The 25,044-nt window shown below is 42.3% G+C and overlaps 1 protein-coding gene across 6 annotated transcripts in view; it reads left to right on the top strand.

Moving 5' to 3' along the window:
- The window catches only part of SLC6A6 (solute carrier family 6 member 6), a 93,249-nt gene that overhangs the window by 55,975 nt on the left and 12,230 nt on the right, over nucleotides 1-25,044 (top strand). For all 6 annotated transcript variants that reach the window (XM_058032266.1, XM_058032269.1, XM_058032265.1 and 3 more), the window contains 8 exons: nucleotides 2,886-3,125; nucleotides 3,857-3,991; nucleotides 5,863-6,097; nucleotides 11,882-12,014; nucleotides 15,433-15,567; nucleotides 17,488-17,591; nucleotides 17,706-17,830; nucleotides 22,469-22,581. In XM_058032266.1, coding sequence (XP_057888249.1) covers nucleotides 2,897-3,125; nucleotides 3,857-3,991; nucleotides 5,863-6,097; nucleotides 11,882-12,014; nucleotides 15,433-15,567; nucleotides 17,488-17,591; nucleotides 17,706-17,830; nucleotides 22,469-22,581 — 1,209 coding nt within the window. In that variant the 5' untranslated portion in view covers nucleotides 2,886-2,896. The remainder of the gene's footprint in view (nucleotides 1-2,885; nucleotides 3,126-3,856; nucleotides 3,992-5,862; nucleotides 6,098-11,881; nucleotides 12,015-15,432; nucleotides 15,568-17,487; nucleotides 17,592-17,705; nucleotides 17,831-22,468; nucleotides 22,582-25,044) is intronic.

The following is a 25,044-nucleotide window of genomic DNA, read 5'->3' as shown; positions in this document are numbered from 1 at the left end:
ATGACCCCAAAAGGAAGCATGACCTTGAGGGTTCTTGGACTAAGGGAGAGATCACGATCTGTCACCACACACCAGCTGAGTCTGAAGCATAATTTACACTTACTAATTAGCTTTTCAGGCACAGCCATTAATTTGGGGTATATTGACACAAATTAGAAATCCCTTTTTATAATGTAGTTCCACTCACTTACAAAGAAAGAGTCTGCAAAGGCATCACTTCACATTTTGTGTGCTGCTAACTGGGACAAACCATAGGGTGATCACTTTGTCCCAGGGAGAGCCAGGGTTTACAGAATGCAATCAACTGGTCAGCCTTCCAAACTCTGGGTAGAACTGACTAACACCTGGGTCAAAGTAAATCCACAGGCAAGAGGATTAGAGCTGGCAGGAAAATAAAGAACCCTGTGTCACAAGATAAAAGTAGATTGCAAAAAATTGCAATCCTGAAGAGTTTTTAATCTTAGAGGTGGCTAATGCTGAAGGTCTCCTTAGGTTTTTTTACATAAGGGGAGCCTGTGTTCCCAGTGGTCTGTTTCAGGGTATTTCCAGTATCAGTCTCCACAGGGAGCAGTTAAGCTCCTATTTCAAACCTAATCCTGCAGGGATCTATAAATCTATATCTCTGTGCCCTCTTAAGCAGGTTTATGGCTGTCCATGGCTGTCCCACTGGTTCACCAAAAAACTGTGTGAAAAAAAGAGCATACCCTGAACACTAGGTGTGAGCCTCTCTCTTCTGCACACTTTCCCCCTCTGTTGATGAGTGTTTCAATAACCCCTGTGAAGAACAACTTCCATGAGACGATCCAAATGCCCTCCATTCCTCAGCCCAGAATAGCCTGTTGCCTGATGGTTGTGACATGCTCCACTAAGATGAAAGATAGGGATTCAAGGAGCACAAATAGAAAAACAAAGCAAAAATGAGCTTTCTCCATACCTGGTAGCTGTTGCAGAGAGAGCAGGACATCATCCACCTCTTTGAAGAAAATCAGTTATGTCCCCTTTTTTTTCTCCCTCTAAAGAGGACTCCAGAAGTTTATGCAGGATGGTGCCTGTTTGGGGTTTGGAGGTTTCTCAGGGAGGTTAAGGCTGCTGTGAATCCCCTTTGGAGGCTCCTCCATTAATCTCAATTCATGATACCCAACTCAGGTTAGCTACTGTGAATTAAGCCCAAAAGCAACTAAGGGCCTAAAGACTGTTACAGAGCCAGCCCTACCATTTTTATTCCATTACTGCTTTATCTCATACCATGTCTCTAACAGTGACCAACAGGAGCTATTTTGGTGGGATATGCCCTGCCTTCATCCCCGTGCAGTGGTGTGATGGTCCATCACCCTGTGATTCACTTTTTCCTTCTGTGAGCTCTCTCTGCTGTTGGTCACGAGGTATTGCAGTGCGCGTGTCACCAGTGGCCTGGTTTAAAAACCAATAGAAAGTCATAATGATTAACGTAGTGGAGATTAAAGTCCCTCTTTAGATCATGGCCTGATAGGCAGGTGCTGTCACAGTGCCTGCTTTGGAAGGCCACCAGTGAGGTGAGTGTGGAGCTGCTGTGGTTTGTGGCTGTGTTAGCCCTCTGAAACTTTCCGTGGTGACTGGAAAGCATTGCAGGTACAGTGATGCATATCTATCTCAAAATCTTGTGCAGATTAAAAACTTCCTGCAGAGGTAATGTCAGCTCAATCCTCGGGTCACTGCCATGAGCTCAGTCAGGTTAGAGATCAGAACCAGTGTGCAGGTATGGGGGAGGCTGGCAGCTATCAAACAGCATAATCTGCACCATGATTTTTTTATGACTATACTCATAATGACATGTATAAGCAGCGAGTGGTTATGATCTGGAACAAACGTGCTTGTTTGCTTGGTTCTGGTGAAAATTTCAGTATCAACACACTATGCAATAATAACTGGTCAGAGCCAGCTGAAGTCACTTGAGTTATGTGAGGAATTAATTGGCCACATATGCCTGACATCTCAGTTAACATAAAAGCTGTGAGTTACTCCTAAATTGTTTTCATTAGAAAATCTTGGTTAAAAAGACACTTGTTAGAATAATTCTTTCTGTTATTATTTTTGAATGTCTATGATTTTGAGAAAAAATTATAGATAAATTATTAAACCAGCTATTATTTAATATGACTCATGCCACTGACTTTTTAATTAACTAAGGAACCATCATTCTCAGCAAACTGTTCCATTGCATAGGTGTGCATTTCACAATAATTGAATATAAAGGCTTATTTCTGTCCCTTTATTGATGTCAAGGGAAAACAGTGCCGTTATGAAAATGGAATAAACTGAAAAGATTCCTTCAGTTCCTGCAGGCTGATTTGAACAAATGACTTTCCATTGCAGTTTTTATGAATGTATAGTTTTCTGAAAGGTTTACAGTACTTGAGGGAATGGAAATTGCAGGCAGTAAATAACACAGGATCGCTCAAATTATTGGGAAGTAGAAGAATGGGTTTTATCTGGAAGGGTGAGATTTACCATTCTGTATTTCACATGAGTGTTTCAGAAGGAGCCAGATGCAGTGATTTGTGCTTTATTTTGGGCATGGAAGCAGTGTTAGACGCTTGCCCAGGAGCGCCACGTGCGGGAGGCGGCACGGGGAGCGCTGCTGGGGCAGCCGGTCAGCAGCGAGCGGTGCCAGCGCTTCACGGTGCTCTGCACCGCTCTGCCTGCACAGAGGTGACCACACAGGCAGGGGGACTTTGCCTCTCCTGGTCAGTGAAGTCATCAGGAGCATTTTCCTATCTCAGCTTAATAAACAACACTGTTTTGTATAGAACGAGTTTGGCTAAACAGTTCTTGCAGCGTTAAGAGAGCTCAGCTGGAAAAGACTGCTTAATAAACCCCTCTTGCTTTTTTCTTCTTTTTCTGTGTAGAAAGCAGAAATATGGCCACAAAGGAAAAGCTTCAGTGCTTGAAAGATTTCCACAAGGACATCCTCAAACCTTCCCCCGGCAAGAGCCCGGGGACACGGCCTGAGGATGAGGCTGAGGGGAAGCCCCCGCAGCGGGAGAAGTGGGCGAGCAAGATCGACTTCCTGCTGTCCGTGGCGGGGGGATTCATCGGTTTGGGCAACGTCTGGCGGTTCCCGTATCTCTGCTACAAAAACGGCGGAGGTGAGTTCCCATCCACGCCCAGCAATCCCTCTCGGTGCCCCGTGCTCGCTGTTCTTCAGTGCCTTCATCCTGTTTCTAAGAAGATTGTTCATACCTGTGTTTTCTGCCTCCCTCACTAGTCTTCAGGAGAGATTGTTTCATCACTCAATAGTTTTTAGTATAACTTTATTGAATCACTCTGTGTGCCCCATGCTCACTGTTTTTCAGTGCCTTCACCCAGTTTTTAAGAAGACTGTTCATACCTGTGTTTTCTGCCTCCCTCACTAGTCTTCAGGAGAGATTTTTTCATCACTCAATAGTTTTTTTGTAAAATTTTAGTCGGGAAAAAAAAATGCAGCAATTTCTGATGTTGTGCTGTTGAACCTTTCCTGCTCTTTTACTTCTGCTACAACTGAGTTTTAACTAGAAGACATGCTATTAATATGGACCATTAGGATTTCAGACCAGGGGTTTTCAGAGTAAGAGCAGTCTGAGAAAGTATTATGTGCCTAACAATCTGCCACTGTTATTGGAGATATTCACTTTAAAGAGGTAATAATATGTCCTTTCCAGCCTATACTCATCCTTTTTTCAGAAAAAAATGAGCAAAAATACCCTAGAATAAAATTATTGTATAGTGATATTAAAGTATCGAATATCTTTCTTTATATGTGCCCGTTGCCACTTTTTTGATGATCTTGTGTAAGTTCTATTATTTAATCTCATTATGTACTATTGTATTTTCTCAACAGGTGCATTTCTTATACCTTATTTCATTTTCCTGTTTGGGGGAGGTCTTCCCGTGTTTTTCCTGGAGGTGGTGCTAGGACAGTATACCTCCGAAGGTGGAATCACATGCTGGGAAAAGATCTGCCCTATTTTCACTGGTTAGTACATCTTGTTGTGCTTTACTGCCTAAAGACCCCCTCTGTAAGCCATATGTAGCAGCACCATTCCCCTCATGCCCATTAACTCAGCTATTTGCTCTAGTAATTAAGGTTATGATATTGGTTCCTGGAAAGGTAGAAGTCAGAGAGTCTGAAGGACAAAGTGAGATATTGATTTTGATGCTATCAGCTTGTTAACTGGCAAAACTGCCAATAACCAAGAAAGAAATTGCATATTATGCCTTTTAAGGCAATTGTACATTTTGTTTACAGGTAGCAGAGAAACTGTTGTCTTGGAAGGCTAGATGGCATTAATGAAACCATCTTTGAAATGTTATTTAGGTCTGGAAATTAAAATCCATCTTCCATGTGAAAGTTTATCATTGGCATCATCTGTCTGCTACTGATGCAGTCCAAACCTGGGCAGCATTTTTTGGTGGGATTCAGGAACAGGGCTTAGATCATAACTGAGCAGGTCCTGGCAAATGTTTGTCTGATTTCATCAAAGGGCCTTTGCCTGCTCAATGCTCACAGGAGCAGTGTGAAGGCTGCTCTGGAAGTTAGCTAGAAGGAAAAATGAAAGGTTAGAAAAATGACAGAGAATGCCTGTCTTATGTGTAGATTGCCCTTTACAGCTGGACAGCACACGCAGAATAATCTGAAATAACAGCACTAAACCTGTGGCCCTGTTCAAATCCCATTTGGAAAGAGTGGGCACTTCACACTGCTGTGTCTCTAGCTCTGCCACTGTTGCTGTTCCAGGCATCTCTCTCCCCTGATGTCACCCCAAGCACAAGTGGGGGTTTTCTCTGAGGCTCACCCTCCCACCTAGTATTCAAAATGCTGCTGAGGGTGATGTAATTGTGCTGCTTTAGCTTAATTTTCTTCCTCCTCCTCCCACTTTTGTGAAAACTTTTTTTTCTTTTTGAGGAGGAGGAGGAGGAGGAAGAAGGAATGTTCCTTGTTTAAATAGCAATCTCCCAGGCATCCATAAAGAGACAGTGCAGCTAATGTGACTAGCTGTATATGCTGAAAGAAATGCAGATGTACAGAATAAATAGCACTTGCTCTGCTTGTTTTCATCTGACATGGAAATAATCTCTGGTGATAAAGACTTCTGCTGCAACAAGCTTTTAAACTGCAAAATATGAGGCAGTATATTTTATATATAAAAAGCCCCACGTGCTGGAATATCCATTGGAGTGATGTTAGAGGGAGCCTCAGGTTCTTGTAAGAGACAGCTCTAAATTTTTAAAGGAAATATTTTTATTTTGCTTGTGGTTCATAACTGGCAAACTGTGTAAGCAGAGATTGATCCAGGTAACCATAAGATCCACAAATACCATGCCTCCTTTGCACAAGTGAAATTGAGGCAAAAACCACCACTTTCACACAGATCCCTTTTTAACTCATTCAAGAGATGTCTTTTTTTTTTCCCCCCACATAGACTGAACCCAGCCAGTTGATAACTGAGTGGTTAAGGTGCTGTCCAGCTGAGCTGCTGCCAGGAAAGTTGGGGGACAGTGTGGCAAGAGTGAGGTTGCCCACATGGGTACCTAAGAAGTGAGATGGTGCAGCAAGCAAGCAAAGCCTTGACTTCCCTCTACTAAAACTTGAAATAGCTGTGTCAGTGTTAAATTGGGTAAATTCCTGCAGTCCTCCCCTCAGTGTCAGCACACCAGAGCCAGAAACTCAGCCTGAGTGCCAGAGGTGGTGGCAGGTCTGTGTGTATGTGTGGCTGAGCTGAGTTTCCATCAGCAGTGGGGCAGGGTGGGAGACAAGCCCGCAGCACAATGGGAATGGCACCAGCCCCAGGAGATGCAGCAGCTGTCACATCTGCACGTTCTTCTTGTCTCTCCCCTTCTTTCCAGGAATTGGTTATGCTTCCATAGTGATTGTGTCCCTTCTGAATGTGTACTACATCGTGATCCTGGCCTGGGGACTCTACTACCTGTTCCAGTCGTTCCAGAGCGTGCTGCCATGGGCACACTGCCACCAGAAGTGGAACACGCCCACCTGTGTGGAGGACACTCTCAGGAAGAACAAAACGCTCTGGATATCACTGAATGCCACTAACTTCACCTCTCCTGTCACAGAGTTTTGGGAGTAAGTACCCCCTCTTCATGGTGCCTTCAGGGAACTTTCAGTGGCATGCCAGAGGTCAGTCCTGAGATTTTATGGAAGCCCAGTGGGGAGTGTTAGATAGGGAAAGAAAATTGAGCAGCATGTCAGTTTTTTGACCAGTGTTTGCTACTGGTTCTCACCTATCTTGAGGTAAGTCTGGGAGTGGTGGAGGCAGGTGATAGATGTGTAAGTGTATTTATCCTACACCGTGCAGAGAGCTTTAAAAGCCCAGTACAGCTTCTTCTTTGAAAGAAAACTTATTTCCTTCTTGGCTGGATTCTCTGAGTGTGGCAGGAGAACACAAACAAGTCACTGCAGATACCCTGATAGCAGGGATTTACAGTGGAAACAGCGACAAATCATCACCTTTGTGGTTGTCTCTTCCCCAGCTGTTAGAATTTGCTGTACACTTTGTGTAGCTGTAACACATCTCTCTTCAGTATGATGACAATATAAGGTTTTGACCTCAATAATAAATCTGACAGAGGTGGTGAACGTTGTCCTGTATTCTAGGTTTCTCAGGTCATCTCTGTCACAACATTTTTTTCTGCAGAAAAGAACGTTTTTTTCTGAAGAGGCTGTTTTGCCAGATGCCTGAATTTCATCAGTCATAAGCTTCTTATTCTCATTTCTCTGTTATTTTTCAAGTTTTAAATCATATTGCATAACGTGATCTCTGAACAGGCATGACCTCAAAACTCTTGTATGTTTATATAAGTGTCAAAACACAGCAGCAGAGGAAGACACCTGTAGGGAAACTTAAATCCAAAGGATCTTCAAATAGTTTATTAATAATTTTTTTGCTTGCTTGCTTACTCAGATAGATAGTCACTTATGGGTAGAATCAGTTTCTGGCCCAGCTTGGCTTTTTCAGCATGTTTAAAGTGCAGTTTCATCTCTGATCAACTTGTACCTACTTCTCTATTTTTAAAAATAAGCATCAGCCAAAGCCCCAGCAGGAATCATGTTCATGCTGAAGATGTTTGTCATGCATTAGGTTTAGAAAAAAGCAGTCGTAGGAGCTGTGTTAAAATTTGTAACACGAGAGCCAAAATATAAAGGGGCAGATTGAATCTGGGATTGGTAGTTTGTTAAAAGGCTCTGGTGGCTGGTGTGAGAGGGAGGGTGCAGGCTCTGAGAGCAGCATTTTCACCATGAGCTCTGTGTTTCCATGTTGGGGGACAGCTGCTTTCCCAGGTGATTTCCTCCCTTATAAATATGGGGGAAGTTGGAAAACGATTAAGTGGTACCTTTGGATATTTTGGGGGAACTGAGAGGCTGCAGGAGAGGGAAGGGAAAGCAGCTCTCACTCCTTTGGACCCTCCCACAATGACTTCGGACTCAAGGCCATGAATCCAAATGAGGTTTCATCATGTGTTCCAAGGTCTTCTCAAGGCCTCCTAAGGAAGCAGAGGTCTACAGTGCTGCTCCTGAAATAGTTGCTCCCCCAGATTCCCAAAGTACTGTGTTCATTATTGCTTTTGTGCAGTGATTTTGCTGACAGTCCTTGGCTCCTGATGTGGCCATGGAATTGTCCTGCTGCTCTGGAAACTCCTACTGTACTGCCCAGATTTGTGGGCCAAATTGTCTCCCTGGGGTCCCCAGGCAGCATGTTCAATTCAGGAGACTGAAGATACCACAACAGAAAGGAAAAGGGCTGGGAGCTGGGAAAGGGATTGTAAAAGAGTGAGGACTCCAGAATTCTGAGGAACTGCAGAGCTCTCTGTGGGTCACACCACAGCAGGTGTTTGATGAAGGGTGTTGTGGCAGGGCAGCCAGGGATAAGGGGAATGATGTCCCCATGGGAGCACATTGGTGATGGAGCTTTTAGTTGCCTTCCCTCTAAGGGATGCCAAGTCAGAAGACTCCTCTGCAAGTTGAACCAAATCCTCCTGTAGATGTAGTCAGGCTGGAGGAGCTGAGGCTGGACAGAAAATCCTTGATCCTCACACACTTTGCTGTCTCAGTTGTGCCCTCACTGTGTCTGTAGCAGAGTTGGAGCAAAGGTTGTTCAGTGATCTGTGCTCCTGGAGTAGCTCTCCCTGCACTTTGCAGCCACTTTAACTTGTGTCCTCAACAGTTTTAGACACTGTAAGCTGAACTCTTCCCTGGAGTCTTGCTAGGAAGGAGTTTGGCTTTGTAATCCTACTGGGACAGACATACTGCCCATAATTCACTGTTTCATCATGGGCAGAACTGCCCTTAACAGAGCAAGCTGCCTCCAGGAGTCATGACACTTAGAGGACTATTAAAAATAGCTGCTGTCTGTGCATAAATAACTATTGATGTCTTAAAGTAAGAGCAGAGATCATGCAGCACTGTTGTAATAAAAGTAGCATAGCTTCCACATGGTGCAAGCACTGAATATCCCCATTTTTTTTCCCCAGACATGCTAGTATTCTTTACAATTCTGAAATTAAAAATAGTTCTTCAAACTATTCAGGTACCAACTACTTGAGGTACTTCAGGTACCATGCTGCCACAGACAATACTGGCTGCCAGCCAAACAGCTACCAACATTGAAAGGACAGGTAAATAATTAGTCTTTAACTGAAGATATCCATTTTCTTTGTGGCACAATTAATTCCGGTTTCATTCAGAACTTTGTGAGTATTTGGTTTCTGAAACCTAATGCCATTTTTATTGTGGGACATTTATATAGTGTCCTCATCAGTTCTGCTTTGTACAACTAGTGCTGCCCAGGTATAATTGACCACGTGGATGCATTAACCTCTTCAGGTTGAACTTCTCAGCCTGGCTGGATATATTGTGCAGCCTGACATTTCAGTTCATTTGAATTAATGTTTGGTGCAAATCACATGCTTGCTTGAGCAGCAATAAAAGGGGGTTAAGAAAATCAGGCTTTATATGAGGAGACTTACCTCTTGGTATCACATGCTTCAGGTCTTATTTCTGAAGATTTTATTTTGAAGTTCAAAACCTCGCAGGCTTACACACATATTAATACATAAGGGATAAGTGTAATAGGGTAATTAGGGTTGAACAAAACCTCTGATTGTCTGGTGCTGGCCAAGTGTTTATAAATATTTGGTAATCAGCAGACTTTATTCGTCCAAATCCCAAGAAAGACCATCACATGCTAATGGCATGTAATCCTAAAGGGAGCAACACAAAAAACTAAACAAAATCTAGAGCAGCTGTCTCTGCCTTGAGGAGCAAATGTGAGAGTCTTTTAAATTGTTTAATATTCTTCTGTACAAACTCTTCAGTGTTAATTATTCTTATCCATCCAACATGAAGGGGTGCTTCACCTTTCCTGGTTTGAAAGGTCCTGTCAGCATTCACTTGATTAATGAGCTGGAATATCCCCCAAGGATTGCATAACTCTCTTCATTTTATTTTTGTTTATGTTGTAGAGCCAGTTACAGCTCCTGTTACATTTCCATATTGCACACACTAGAACATACTAGTGTTCAAGGGTCAAGAACTCCTGTTTATAACAAACTCAGCCCCAGCCTGTTGTCCCATTGATTATAAATGAGTGACAGTTAATGACAGCATCAGACTATAAATCTGAATGACTAACAACTCCGTATGTGATGGTGTGAAGGTAGCTAGTGGGCTTGGCTGAATCTCAGTAGCTTGGGGGTTATGTAACAAGATTGAAGAGCTATCAGCACAGCCCAGCTCATGCTCCTTCCTGAACTTGAATTTACAGGATCAAATATCCATGTTGAGTGCTTCTGCAAAAATATGTAGGGCTAGAAGTCATAAAAGAATCGTAATGCAGAATCTCCCCTAGTAATTCTGAGCATATTCCTTGAGGAAGTCAGTCTTTGTGGGATGGGATAAGCAAGAAAAGCATAGAAAAGCAAGATATCTGGCTCTCAGTCACCCGCTGGGGTATCTTCCAAAAAATTCTGAAAGAGTTGCTGGGGCAAAGTCTAGGAGAGATGGCCACTTGCTTTTAGTTCTGCTGTAAAAAGCAAAGAAGTCTTAGCTGAATGCATTAATAAAGCTCCCTGTTCCAAATGGCATTTGCAGTTAATTATTCACTGTTTCCCAAGAGCCAACTCTATAGATTGCCTTTTTAATATGAACTGCCCCTTTGATTGGAAAATTGCCATTTATTTTTTAAAAAGGCATAGAGATTGTGGCTGAACTTTTTCATCTTATAAATGTATTTTCTTCTTTTGTATATGCACAGCAGGATTTTCCTTTGTTTCTTTAGACTCAGGTGAAGCAAGACTGCAACTTTATGCCAAATATTCATTACTGAGGGAGTTCTCATAACTATTGAATAGCTGTGCTGATTAGGGCAGACTTACCCTGTCTGGTGCCATTAGTCCTTTTCCATAACAAAATAGACACACGTTCAGAGAGAAGAAAGCATTTGGTGTGAGAACACGGTCAGACAGGTAATCCAAGTGAGCTTGGCAAGCAGAGATGCAGAAACAGATGGGCACGGGCTTGAGTCCTATTAAACTGGTCAATCCAGGGCTTTTTCCAAAAACTAATTGCAGATTTTCCATCAGTGACTTCATTCACTATTATTTCCATGGTAATAGCAAAAAAAAAAAAAAAAAATTCATTAGTTCAGGGGAAAGGCAAACCAGCATGGTCTGTCTTGTACTGGATCCCCATGCAAAGCTGTGCACTCCCCACACATGAGCCTGACCCAGACTGCTCTGGGCTCTGCTCTCCTTGACTCTGGTGAATGAAAGTGCCTGACTTTTACAGCTGCCTGAAAGAAAATTTTAACTAATAATTAATAAAAAAATTGTTCGGCAGCAAGTTCTCTTCTGTAGTCCTGGGGCAAGGCATTTTTTTGGTAATAGAGGTCAAAACTTTTCTTTGACTAAAAAAAACTTGCTGAGTTTACTGGGTTCGTTTGCAGAGTTTTAGCTTAGTGAACAGTAAGAAACAGTTTGTTCTTTTACATATTTGACAAATGAAGTGTTGAGTATGACAAGGCCTGTGTGTGAGGACAGTGAATGTTGCATGAAATTATTTGAAAAATACTTTAAATTAAGTATGTAATGGTAAGCCATGAGAATTTTGAAAAGAGAGAAGCCTTAATGAATATTTCCCCTCTGATCAGGCTGTTTTAATGGTTAGATGTTGCTCCCTTAAAACACAGCTCAGGAATTACTTTTTATTTATTAACCTAAGTGAGGGAATAAAATTTCCCAAATAATCTGGTGTTAGCTAATGAGATGCCAGTGCTGGAGGTGCTGAGGGAAGGGGGCAGCACCTGGGCAGTGATGGTTTGGGGGTCCCAAGGGGAGAAGAGATGATGGCTCCAGCCTTCACCCTGCAAAGTTACGTGGCCTGAAACTTCCCTGCATTGCTTTTTCCCTTTCCTCCTCGTGGCAGCCTTGCTAATGAACTGAAAAGGAGCAGGAACATGTGGATACAGGTCATCTGCAAGTGTCCATGATGGAGACAAGGGGTGTACCACGTGGGGTGAAGGCAGCTTCACTGGGGCAAGCTGTTTTCTGATCTTCAAGAAACCAAATTCTCTTTTATCTCATATTGGGGTGTTCATAGGCTGCTAAAAAGAGATGAAGCTTTTTAAATGCAGTATATTGAATTAAGGAGCCCCACAGACATAGGGAGATGTAGGTTTGCAAAGCACAGCTTTGGTCACATAAGCCACTGACTTAGCACATGTTTTGAGAGCAGAGATCTGTCTGTGCATCAGCTGCCCTGCACACCATCATGTATTCTTAGCCATCACAACAGAGTCTGCATCAACTGAGCTCCTGCATCTCTCTTTTCGTTTGTTTCCTTTCAAATATTCAGGCGCAATGTGCTGAGCTTGTCCTCGGGAATTGAAGATATTGGCATTATCAAGTGGGATCTAGCACTGTGTCTCCTCCTTGTCTGGGTGATTTGTTTCTTCTGCATTTGGAAAGGAGTCAAATCCACTGGGAAGGTAAGTGCTCTTTTACCCATTCTATAATCATTGCAGATAGAGATGTTAGGAATACTAAGTAATGCTGTTCTGGAAGATATTCACCATTTCCTGGAAAAACTATATTTTTCCATTGAGTAAGAGAATTCAACTGACTTTTGAAGGTCATTATCAATGTCCAAAATTCCTGTGAGTCAAGGTGCCACTACTGGAAGGGCATCAAGAAGCAGACACAAGCACAGATTGAGCCCCACCTTGGCTCTCAGAGGATGAACATCCCACTGGTGTCATGAGTGCAGGTGGTCTCAGGCCTGTGATGGATAGTGCTCTGCACTGTGTGTCTGTGTTCTCACTCCAGCCAAGTTCATCCCAGTGCAGCAGGATGGATGTTAACAGAGATGTGGTAGGAGTGTTGTGGAGGCACAGCAGTTTTGAAATGCCACTTGCTTACAGAAGAGTTCTGTGGGGACACAAGGCTAAACTTAGGTAATTCTTCAGGAGCATTGTCACTAACAAAGATCCTACGTAGCTTGTGGGTTTGGTCCCATCACATGCTTTTCAAAATCATGTTTTCTTGTAAAGGACAACAGTTGCATCGCTCCTGAACATCCTGCTCCATTGCACATCTTGGCCAGGCACTTGTTGTGCAGCATAATACTATTGCCTCTTGCATTCAGTAGTGGTTTTATACCTATTTTCATAAGTTTTTGAAGCCATTGTGTTTGTGTAATTCTTAGCTTTCAAAATTTCTTGAGACACTGTTCAGATAAGTCTGACAGAGGAGGAAGGATTTCAAAGTACTATGTTCCCCATATTTCTTCTCAACTAGGTGGAAGGAAGTGACCCCATTAGTGCCCCTGCTAAGAAAAAGGCCACAGTGTGAACTCATCTTTTATAAGTCCCCAGAAAAGTCAGGGGGAGAAATTCCAAGTGCCTCAGCTGCAGAGAGAGCATCCTTTAGCAGTTTTAGCTTGTGGCACACTGCAGCATCAGCCAGGAGACAAAACTTTGTAGGAAGCCTGACCTCATGAGTTCCACTGCTGACTAAACCCCTTGCTTTACTGCACTTCCTGCCTTGCTTTCTGTGATTTTTATCAATGGGCCTCATTAAAAAGCTGGTGCCTTGCCCTGGATTCCCTCCACCTTTCCCCCGAGGAGCAGCTTCCACACCTGTAAAGCATGCATTGACAAAAATGTTTGCTTCTCTATTCCCTCTGACTGATGTGACTTAGTGAGGAGATTATGCAAGTTTTATGGTAAAGGTGGGTGCAATAAATCTCCTGCAGCAGCAGGGTGAGAGTGAACATTTCTGCAGCACTTTGACAACCCTGGTGTCTGCTCAGAAAATGCTCTGATAGCACAGAGAGGCATTCCAACCTCCCCGTGGTGCTATTTCTGCTCCCCATGAAGATAAAAGGTTGAAAACAGGTCTGTAAAAATCAGACATCTAAAAACCTGTGTTCTCTGCAAATCCTGCAAAATGGTCTCATGGCTAAGGCAGGGTGGTTGGTAGGAATTCCCTCTAGAGCAGGGTGGTTGGTAGGAATTCTCTCTAAAGCAGGATGGTTGGTAGGAATTCCCTCTAGAGCAGGGTGGTTGGTAGGAATTCCCTCTAGAGCAGGATGGTTGGTAGGAATTCCCTCTAGAGCAGCGTGGTTGGTAGGAATTCCCTCTCTGCTCTCCGCGGCATCAGAGCTCGTGCGGCCGTGCAGCCAAAGACCAACAAAACCATTGGGAAGTCTCCAGGTGGCTCCATTAACTTTGGGGTCAAAGAAAAGTAAACTGTAAACTCTAATGGAGGACTTGAATTATTTGAAAAGTCTAGTTTACTTTAGTAGAGGGTTGTTTATAGCACTTCCCTGCTTTCCAGTGTGTTAATGGCTCTTTGGAGAGCAGGGTGGGGGTGGGGGGAAGCTGTAGTTTTCAAATCTTTTGGTAAAGCTTTGGACAAATAAATGTGAAATCATGATGAAAAATATTAGTTATGCTTAAGCTTCAGATAATGTGCTTGATCTTAAAAATTCCTGCAGCATTGTGAGAGAACCTCTACCTGCAGTGCAAAGACTTCTCTGTGGGTTTTTGTTCATTTGGTTCCTTCAAATACATCAAAACTTTTTTTTGGTAGGAAAACTTTGATTTTTTCATAGTCCTGGCTTATTTGAAAAAAAAAAAAGAAGGTGCAGAAATCCTCCTTTTATCCTGGTTTTGGTGAAACTAGGCTAATGTGCAATACATGTTATTTGTGGAAAATGCACAGAAAACTCAGAGATAATTTAAAAGGGCATCTATGAAAAAATTTCCTTTCATTCTATGAAATCAACCCCACTCTGTGAATTATTATGGCAATGCAGGGTTTGAGTTCTCCTTTTTATTCTCAGAGGACACACTTATGAAGAAAAATGGAGCATCCTGGGAGCTTTGTAGTAGTTAAGCAAATTCTGGAAAATAAAAATGCATTTTAACTCATGGCAGCAAACTGTAATTACCTGGGGGAATCATCTGACTCCAAGAAAAATGCCCTTTCTTGGACAGTAGTGACTGTAACACAGCAGTTATATAAAAAATGAGAGAAAGCACTGATTAGCAAAGAAAGCAAAATGTTAGAGGTCAAAAAGTGTGGGTCTAAAGATAGAACTGTCCAAATGCAAGCTCAATTAACCCTCGTGCTGGAGATGAAAGCAAAGAGCTCTTTCATCAAATGAATGAGGAGATAACAAGAAGAGAAGAAGTAGGCTGTTATTCAAAGAGAGTGGGAATAGAGGTTAAAGATAATGAAGACATATTTTCAAACTGGATGAATAGAGCCTTAGTTTCCCGTAATGATGTTGCTGAATAGACAGCAAGGGCAAGAATGAAGTTATAGGACTGGAAATTACCACTGTGGAGGCTGATGCCAACCTGAAGGGCTTGATGTGTTCAAGGAGATAGGAAGGGAGACCAGGAGCATAGACAAAGTGACCTTCACCTCTGCACACAGTTCTGGGGAGGTTGACTGTAGGAGCAGCAGTGGGGCTGCACAGCAGGGTCAGAGGTAGCAGCAGAACTTGCGAAACAGTTTGCCATTTGTAGGTTTGAAAGTTCCAATAAAGAATGAGGTAATAATGTTTCAGGGGCCCTCAGTGAGTAAACCATTTCCCTTCCCTGGCACTTGTCATGTGAGGAGGACAAACACAAAGGCAGAATTTGAACAAAAGTCATGAATTGTACAATATCAGGTCTGAGTGATGTGACCATTGACTGGGCCCTCTGGGGGGATTCACGCAATGCCTTCAGGCCTAAGGCAGTAAAGACCACCAAACTAAAAGTAGACACAGAAACTCAGGTCAGACCCTTTTTAGGTATGAAGGGGCTTTGAATTCCCATTGCTTGACCTCTCTTGGTTATGTAGCTTTGACTGCCACAGACTAAACATTCCTTTCTTTTCTTTTCCTATTTCCAGGTAGTGTACATCACTGCCACATTCCCATTCATCATGCTCCTTGTTCTACTCATCCGTGGCGTGACCCTGCCTGGAGCTGCAGAAGGCATCAAGTTTTATCTGTACCCTGATATCTCACGGTTAGCTGACCCACAGGTACAGAACCAGGAGTGGGGAGCGGGATGATTTCCTGTGCAAAGGGGGATGGTGGAGGGTGATGGTGATGTAATGGCAATCAGTTTTTTTCCACAGTCTTTAGAGGTCCAAATATAGCATGAACTTTAATGCTGGGTTATATTTTCCAGAGCTCTGCTTGAGAAGGTCACTGTTAAATGTGTTAATGCATCTTTCCATGTGTGTGTTTGTGTGTGTATGCGTGTGTATTTTTTTTGTGTCAAAGGACTCTGAGGCTGTAGACTCTGTCCCGTTATACAATCTCAGCTTTCTTGTTGGTCAGGTAAGGGAGATGCATTTTTTTAATGAGGATAGTCTTTAGTTTGAAAGGAAAGACACGTGAGCTTCACAGATGGAACCACAAGCAACAACTGTGAGTACCAGTGTCACTTATCTCCCACTGCTCAAGAGGAGGAGATTGGGAGAGAAGTGAATGAAATTACAGAAGAATGAAAAGCCATGCAAAGGTGGAGAAAATGCTTTCTGAGGCACAGGAACTACTTGCTTAGCCCTGGCTAGTGGGAGCCAGGCTTACTCTTTCTGTATAGATAGAAATTCTGTCTGTGCTCACGGAATGCAAGTATGGGACACTTGAGCAGATCAGCATTGTTTCAGCCAGCAGTGTTCATGTGAGAAATGAAAAATACAATATTCCCCCATGAAAAAAAGAAAAGCAAACAAAGGATCTTTGAAAATAGTAAAATGTTTGTCACAGTAATAGGAAATAACATCTGTCTTTGCTACTGCTTTCTAATGAGTATTAGGTCAAAATAAAACTCCAATGGTCACTAAAGGACTGAAGTAGGAAAAGGGTAATTGAAAGAAACATCATGAAAATTTGGTTCTTTGTCTAGACTTGTCCTCTTTTACAAGACACCCTTTTCACAGGAGACATTATATTTTATGGTTTAATCTTCTTTTATGGGACCTTATCATGTTTATGATCTACTGTTAGCCCTAACCAGAGTGTCAGCAGATAATGTAGGAGAGGTTCATGTGAGCTGGCTGGCTCCCACCCACAGTCTAGCAAAGGCATCTCTCTGAGGAGACAGGAGTCTCCTGAATCTTCTCAGCAAGGTGCTGGAAGTGATGGTGGGAGGGAGGAGGTAATGGTCCTCAGGCTACATTCACACTTCCTCAAACTCCTTGGTGGTTTCCACTGGTGTTAGCAGACTTGAATTTGCAGAAAGAAGAGAACAGATGGGATTCAGAGGATGTGTTTTGATAGCTTGCTATGTATTTACTAGCCAAGAAGTTCATAGTATATGGTTATTTCACTCTGTATGTGTTTTTTTTTAATGTACTCAGGACAAAGAATCATGAGACTGAGATCAGATATGTATCTTATAAAGTGCATTGTATTTTGCTTGTTTTCCTCCCACCCCTGTGGCTTTTTATCTTGCATTTGAACAGGTACAAAAGCAACCAGAAAGCTAGAAAAATAAGCACAACAAATACACAAACCTGTTTCTCAAGCTTTTCACATCCTCAGTTTAAGGACTGTCGGCTGGCTCTAACTGAAATTAGTTACAAGAGAAATGAGCAATGTTATAAATACTTCTGCATTTCCCATTGCACTGAACACGTTTATTGTTGTGCCAACAGGAAGGATCAGCTGAATGACTAAGAAACTAGAAATACTGAGCTTCTCTGGGGAGGGGAAACAGGAACTATTGTAGAGGTTGTGTTCTTCTGGGATCTGATGCTAACAATTTTCTTTTCCTTGTGAAAGCCAAACTTGCGAATGTGTTGTTCTCTTTCCCTGTCTCCCTGGTCCTTTAGCTCTCACCCTCAATGGAAACAATTATTTAGTAGATTTTGCTTAGTTTGAACTGCGTGTTTGTGTTGATTATTGCAATGCAACAATGCTGGTAATAACAGTATTTCTATCTTTCCCTTTAGGTCTGGATAGATGCAGGGACACAAATCTTCTTCTCATATGCAATCTGCTTAGGAGCAATGACTTCCCTGGGGAGCTACAACAAGTACAAATACAACTGCTATAGGCAAGTTTCCATCTAAGGGGGTTTAGTGTTTTAGCTAAATGATGTAAATAAAGTAGGGACAATGGGTTAATTTTTTTTTTAATTAACTTGCTCCATGACATATGTGTGACTTAGGGACTGTTTGCTGCTGGGATGCCTGAACAGTGGTACCAGTTTTGTGTCTGGCTTCGCAATTTTTTCCGTCCTGGGCTTCATGGCACAAGAGCAAGGGGTGAACATTGCTGATGTGGCAGAGTCAGGTACGATGGTGTTGGTGGCAGTGGTGGTGGGCACTGCCGCCCAGCGTGTGAGCAAAGTTCTGCAGACCCAATCAGCTAACATCTAAGTGATAAAACAGAACAAGGTTTCCCATAATTGCCAGAAAAAATACGCACGTTGTTGATTTGGGCTTTAATCTAGAGCAGTGAGGGTTAGCTGGGGTTGTACTGTTTACTCTGTCTTGATTAACAGGGCAGCAAACACATTTCCTAGATTGTGCTAATCCATTTGAGTAGAGATTAGAGCTAAGATAACTAAACCATTATCCAGAGTCCAGAATGCCATTGATTCAAGAATTTATTCCATCCTTCTTTTCAGACTGCCTTTATTTCCATTCAAATTCAAATTGTCCATGTTTATGTATCTTTATAGCTTAGTGTTGTTTGCTCACAGCAGTAGAGTAGGATTAGTACATTGGCCTTTTGAAGGGACACACACACATACATTCCCAAATCTCACTGAAAGGCAAGAGAAGTTGGAGAATTCCATCGCCAGGGTTTTGTAGACCATTTCACCTGCAGGAACTCTAGGTGTTGCAATCCTGCATTTGTTCTCTGTAGATTCAGTGTGAGGTTGACAGAACTTTCAAAGTCCATTTTGAAATCTGATGTACACTTAGGTTCCTCCCTTATTCCAGAAGTGTCCTTCCCATTAACATTCACCTATGTACAGGCAGAGGTAGAAGCTCTATCCTCATAGCTTGTGACTGTATCTCAAAAAAAACAGATGACATTTTTCCTCTGTGCATTTCTAGTCCATGAGGGCAGGTGTAACCATGTGTTTTCACATAGAACAGACAGATTAGTTGGGAATTACCATGGAAAAATAATGAATCAGGCCTTGACAGCCATGAGGCTTAAAGCTAATCAGATTCTAGTAATAACAATGTCACCTGAGTGCACTTTTGATATTTCTTTTTAATTTTTTGAGCACTTTTAATTCACCTGCATAGAATTTGAAAGCTTTCCTCTGCAAACATGCTGTTAAAATGAAAAAGTCAATATATCTTCTAATCACATGGCTCTGGGAGTTAAGTCTTTAAGAAAAATGTCTCACTTCACAAGGGCTAATGAAAAACTAATGGCATTGATGGCACCGCTGGATTCTTGGGTGGCTGCAATTGGCATAGCTCTTGCAAGTGCAATTAGTAACAATCTTGGCCATAATGCTTATTTGGATTGGAGGTTGATTGCTTTGTTTGAAAACAGGAAGCAAGGGAATAATCCTATTAAATGAATCATAAATAGCCCTATTTTTTTATTTATATGTAGGTGGATCAATTCCAAGAGTACTATTTTTAAGTATTTGTACATTATGTTTTTATCTGGTCAATATTTATTCTAATTTTTATTATTATATCTCTGATAGAGGCAGCTACATTCCTGTCACCCGACATTTCTAGAATTAAACAATTCTATAGTAACACTGGATTGTTAAGTAATCTTTAAACACAAATTAATTCACTTAGTGTTTAAATAGCCTTTTTCCAATACCTCAAAAAGCATTTTTTTAAAAGGAGGAGTTTGATAACTGACTGTAGGGACAGCAAGGGCACAGACTAGTTTCTGAACTCGGCTTTTGATTTTTTTGCATATTTTGTTGCCTACTCCTTTATTTAAATCCATGTCACTGATGGCCAGAGATTGCAGCCGGCTCACCATGCTGTGGGTGCCCATCACTGCTGGTCTTTGGCCAAGTCATTTTTACGTGACAGTAAACACTACTAAAATTATCCAAAAGTATCCAAACCACCTCCCATGTGTTTTCTTGCTGCTTTTCTCAGAGAGATAAGTGCAGAGCTACTGAAGACCCCCTGGGATGAGTGTCCCAGGACCTGCATGGGGCTCTGGGAGAAGTTTTCCTTTCTGCTTCTCCTCAGCACAGGAGGATTCAGCAGGTGCTTGAGCCTCTGTTTTCTGGCCTTGCCTTTTTTGGTTTCTTTTGGTGCAAGGTCAGAGCTGCTCCCCTGGGTCAGGCCAAAGCAAGCAGAGGTGCTGCCCCTTGGCTGCAGCACTTGGCAGCAGATGTTGGCCGCAGGGCTGAGTGCCCATCTCTGCCCAGCGAGTTAAATTCCTCCTGCCCTATCCATGACACCATTTGTTTGCCTTCCTGAAAGCCACGGGAACATCAGCAAATTTGCTGACAGCAGAATCTCATGGCCACATTTTTTCCCAGTGCCAGATTCAGTGTAGGTGCCGTGTGCCTGGGACACACTTGTCAGCCAGGGCTGGTCACTGCTGGCCTTCACTGGCTTTAGCAGGTTTACTCAAAAGTTAACTCAGACTTCTGACTCCTGAGTGAAAGCAGATTTTAAATAAACAGCTTCAATTTCTTTTGAGATATTCTTTTAAAGATAGAGAAGAAAGCAGTGGGAGCTCAACAAAACCATAGTGAGTCCTGTCTAATCCGTGTGGCCTCTGCTTGGCTGGAAAAAATACTTTACCACCCGTGCAATTTGTAGCACTGTTACACCAGCACAAGATTTGCTTTATTTTCTTTTCTTTTTTTTTTTTTTTTTTTTAATTCCATTTGCAAACAAATTCAGATTAAGCTTGTCTGACAATAGTGCCTTGGGTTTCCTGGTGCCTGCCTGGTCTCTGCCTCTGCAGCTCTCCAGCCATGCCACAGCAGCCCATGGCAATCAGCCAGTGCGTGGGCTGGGATCATAGCAGTGTTCACTGGCTTTTAATAGCAGCCACAAGTGTTTCACTTTTGCAAAACACTCTTCAAAACAACAGGGTTTCAAATTAAATACAAATTTTAGATTATTTATGTTTCGGTTGAGGGCTTGCCAGGAACATTTTCTTTCACATGGACTTTTTATATTTCAACACTTAGTTTCAAAGGAAAATCAAAATATAGCTCAGGGGTCAGGGCACTTGGTATTAGTTGGTATCACAGTGCAAGAACAGTTTCACTGGCCAAAGCATACAAATTGCAGCAAATTTTGAGGAGAGCAGTTTTACATCTGTCTCATCAATTGCACAGATCAGCTGCAAATGCCATCTATTAGCAGCTCTCTCTCAGAGAGGATCTACTGTATCCACTGAATTAAGGAGGAAAAAAGCAAAACTCCCCAAAATTTGAGACATTCACCAATTTTTTGGTATCCTCTGGCATATAAAATCTTAGTTGTGTTTCATTAAAATAAAATTAGTTGTTTGATTGTTGGCTAATTTGTATTTATTTATGTTCAAATATTTTCAGTGACTAAAAGTTTTCTTTAGTTTGAAAAAAAAGTCATCTCATTTTACCTCTTTCTCTTGCTTCTTTTTCCGTCTTTCTTCTTGGAAAGGAAAAGTGGGAGGTAGGGAGAGCAGTGTTTGAGATTTTTCTGTACAGACCAGAGATAAGATTTTTTTTGGCCCCACACTGCAGCATCTTAAAAAAAAATCCTTTTCCCATTGAAAATTACATGAATCCACTTGAAAACTGGCACTTCGAAGGCTCCTCAAAGTAAACAAGCAGATGAGCCAGGCATTCTTGGTTTCACTCTGAATTGTAATCTGCCCTCAGAATTTTTTGTCAGCTTCACCAAATTTCTTCATCTCCTCTGAGAGCCTGCCATAGATGCAGAATTGCCAATATTCCTGTCTCCCACTGGTGGAGGGCTCTTCCTCTCTCCACTAAAGCTCTCACAAAGGACAGCTGATAGCACCTGGCTGCAGGTGAGGGTGCCTCTGGAGACGAGCACTGCACCTGTGCTCCGTGTGTGGGTACAAATGAGGTGACACCTGCTCACAGGGCAGGCCAGACCCCGCCTAGGGAGGAGCACTCCACACTTTGGGTCCCAGAGCAGAGAAACTGGGCACTCAGCCCCAGCCCTGCTGCTCTCCTACACTTGCAGCCCATCCTGCACTTGGGGCTGATGATGGTCATGCTCAGTGTCACCGTGGCAGGTCCATGTAGGCTGACCTGGATAGGGGCAGATGGTGTAACAGCATGGGGAAGCAATTTTACACAGAGTGATTTTACACCCCAGCAGTTCCTAACAGCAGTTCCCTCAAATTTCAGTTGAAAAAATTAGGAGTAGCCTGATCACTCAGTGCAGCAGGGAGGGTTTGCAGAAGAGAAGGAGCAAACTCCTTGGAGTGCAAACCCCAGCTGAGAAAAGCTATGCAGGTTTTGGAGGTTGCGTACAGAGGGAGGCAGTGGTTGCATTGGTGGAAATCTCAGGGAATGTTTCTAGCAGAGTCCCCTTCCCTGCATGCAAAAGAGTTTCATCATCATCATCTTCATCATGACCATGTGGGCTAGCAGTGGGATTCTGCCATTCCCTTGGGTCACCCCTTGTCCCCCGGCCCCAAGTCTGTCCTGTGTCCATGCAGGGCAGGTGTAGGACAGCTCCATTATTGACATGTTTGAGACAGATGTTAAAACTGGAGATCTGTTAGCACTGGCCTTGGGGGTTTGCCCTTGGTTGCTGCTGTAGTCATGCGTGCTTCGATTTCAGATAAAAGAGCCAAACTCTTTCATTTCTGGTACTCCCAGCTGCGTTTGGATTTATCTGAACGGAACCAGGCATCCCTGAATTTGAGGGTGGCTGCCTTTACCAAAGAGCTGGTACTTACTACTTTTCTTCCCTTCCCTTCCCCCCTCCCTATTTTCTCTTTCTCTAGGTCCAGGCCTGGCCTTCATTGCCTACCCAAAAGCTGTGTCCATGATGCCACTGCCCACCTTTTGGGCAATCCTTTTTTTTATTATGCTTCTGTTGCTTGGACTGGATAGCCAGGTTAGTACAAGGGATAAGGGATGTGTACCTTACTGTGTCAGCACTGCTCACTGAGAAAAGCTGGTTTTACAGGCATGAATTAACAAGAGAAAATCTCTAATGCTGCTTGAGAGGAATTCATCTGGGTTGCTTTTTAGTGTAGGGGCTGCCCTTGATGAATCTAGAACTGTTGATTCATTATATTGTGTTGCTCAGTAAATCTTTGTCATCTAGGGTTAGTAGCATCTATCCCACTAAGGCAGTACTCCCTAATCTAAATTTCACTATTTCACTCCTGTCCGGCCACAAAATTCCACCATTTTGGTCACAGTATTTTCTTACTTTGGAGAAAAAGCTGAATCATTTTAAAACATAAAGGACTGCAGTAGTCTGCTCCACAGAGTCCTTTGTGCCATTGCAAACACCTGCAGGGTGTATACACCATCATTAAAAAACTAGCAATTAATAACCACTAAGAGTAAGGGTTTTGATGGTTGCCAAGTGTCAAAAAAGAAAAGCAAAGTCAGCATGAGGTACAAAAAAGCACATAGTGTTTTGTACCGTATATCCAGGGTGGCTTCAAGAACAGTGAGGGGACAAAGCTGAAGCCTTTTTTGGTGGCCTTGGGCTTCGAGGTGCTGAGCAATGTGGGATCCTGCTGACTTTCACGTCAGCAGCATGCATTCAGTACCTCCAGACAGGCCAGAAAGCATCTCAGATTCCAGCTGTACTAATTTTATAGCACATGCTGCTATTAATTAGTGAGCATGAAAAAAATCAGAAAGTTAGGTCAGGAAGTTAGGTTATTTTTCCCAGTGGTTACTTGTAGGAATGTTGGACTAAATACTGCCAAGGAACCTGTAAATCATTTCTAGATAGTCTACTTACAAGGAAACATGAGTGACTAGGGATTATGAAATAACAACATATTCAAAATTGCCAAAATTTTCTGCATTCAAATGTAAAGTCACTAAGACTAAATAAATAAATAAATAAATAAATAAATAAATATATATATATATATGGATGAAATATTTCTGTAGCCTAAATGCTCTCTCATATGAGGAGAGCTCTGTAAATGGAATTTTTACCCAGTTGTTGTGTACTTAATGTCTGACATTTTTTTCTCATTTCATTTGCTCTAAATTGCTCTTTATGGCTTAATCTTTGAACTCTGCTGAGCAACTCTCAATTGCTCCTAAGCAAATGTGAAAGTAGCCAATGCTGTGGTTCAGCAACCCTATGCTTATGCAAATTGGAAGCTGTCTAGTAATTTTAAAAAGCTCCTCACTGCGCAGAATGATTAAAACTAATTGGAGCGCTTAATTTCTCTCCTCCACCCCTCTGGTTTTTTGGAGTGCAGTCAAGCAGGTTTCTGGAATGCCAGAGCAGTTTCAGATCAAATCAGCTCAAAGGAAAGGGCTGCATTTAAAAAGAAAACCAGTTTTACACAAGTCAAAGTACCAAGACAGGAGGCAATAAAATTTGGTGGAGGACAAAATCTGTTTGCAGAACAGTCTGTATTTCCTAAATAGAACTTCACGAAATAGGGCAGGGTTGTTACAGGGCATTTCTGGGTGCTGTAAGAGCAATGAGGTGCTAGGTAGGAAAATGCAGCATTTTCTGAAATAACTTCTTTTTAGGTTCCTCATGATAAGTTGTTAGTTAAGATGATGTCTCTACTTAAAGTGAAGATCTTTTCTACAGAGGCAGCCTTGATGGATAGCTCCAATCCATATCCTCATGTCTTCAGTGAGCTTGGTGCTTTTGTACCTTGCCAGGCTGAAAGAACAGATCAGTCAAAAGATCCCTTCCATGATTTTACTTGGGGAGTTCAGTAGTTGCTTTCCTCCAGGTGCAGAAAGATCTGGTTTTTAATTAACTTTCAACTTTTATTCAAATCCAGTTAGTGTTATTTGTTTAACTCAAGTTACACAGTTGTATAGTTTTCCAAAGACAAGTAAGTATAAATACAGTTATCCTGAAGTGATATAAAGACTTTTAGCTCATTTATTCAGAGCTTCATTTTTGGTTTACAAGTGCAAATAGTTTGCCAGATCACTGAATGTGGACTGTATGAACAGCTCCATTATTGCTGCAGAAGTACCCAGAGCCTCAGTCAGAGACACTGCTCTCACAGCTCCACAAAGGACACGTTCAGTCAAGAAGAGGTGTTGTTTCACATCACAGTATGCTTTGCCTTGGCTGGATTTTCACTAACAAACCCAAGAGCAGAGTTATATCAAATTGTGGAATTAACCTAACTGGTATCTGTGATGTTTTCCTAGTACATCAGCAAAAGTCTGGGATATACTCTCCTAGCTTGGACTTTTTTGAGTGTTTTCCTTCTGCCTCTTCTCTAGCATACATCCTGTGTTCATCTGGAACAGTGACAGCATAAAAGCCACATAAGTGCCTTCCTGCCATCAGGCACATAAGTGCCTCCTTCATCCTTGTGGCTTGCATTTGCAGAGCCCCTTTTTA

Source organism: Melospiza georgiana, chromosome 11 (genome assembly GCF_028018845.1).
Source record: "Melospiza georgiana isolate bMelGeo1 chromosome 11, bMelGeo1.pri, whole genome shotgun sequence".
In the NCBI taxonomy this organism is placed as follows: Eukaryota; Metazoa; Chordata; class Aves; order Passeriformes; family Passerellidae; genus Melospiza; species Melospiza georgiana.
The sequence above is the reverse complement of the archived record's forward strand: the minus strand, read 5'-3'. Positions and strand labels throughout refer to the sequence as shown.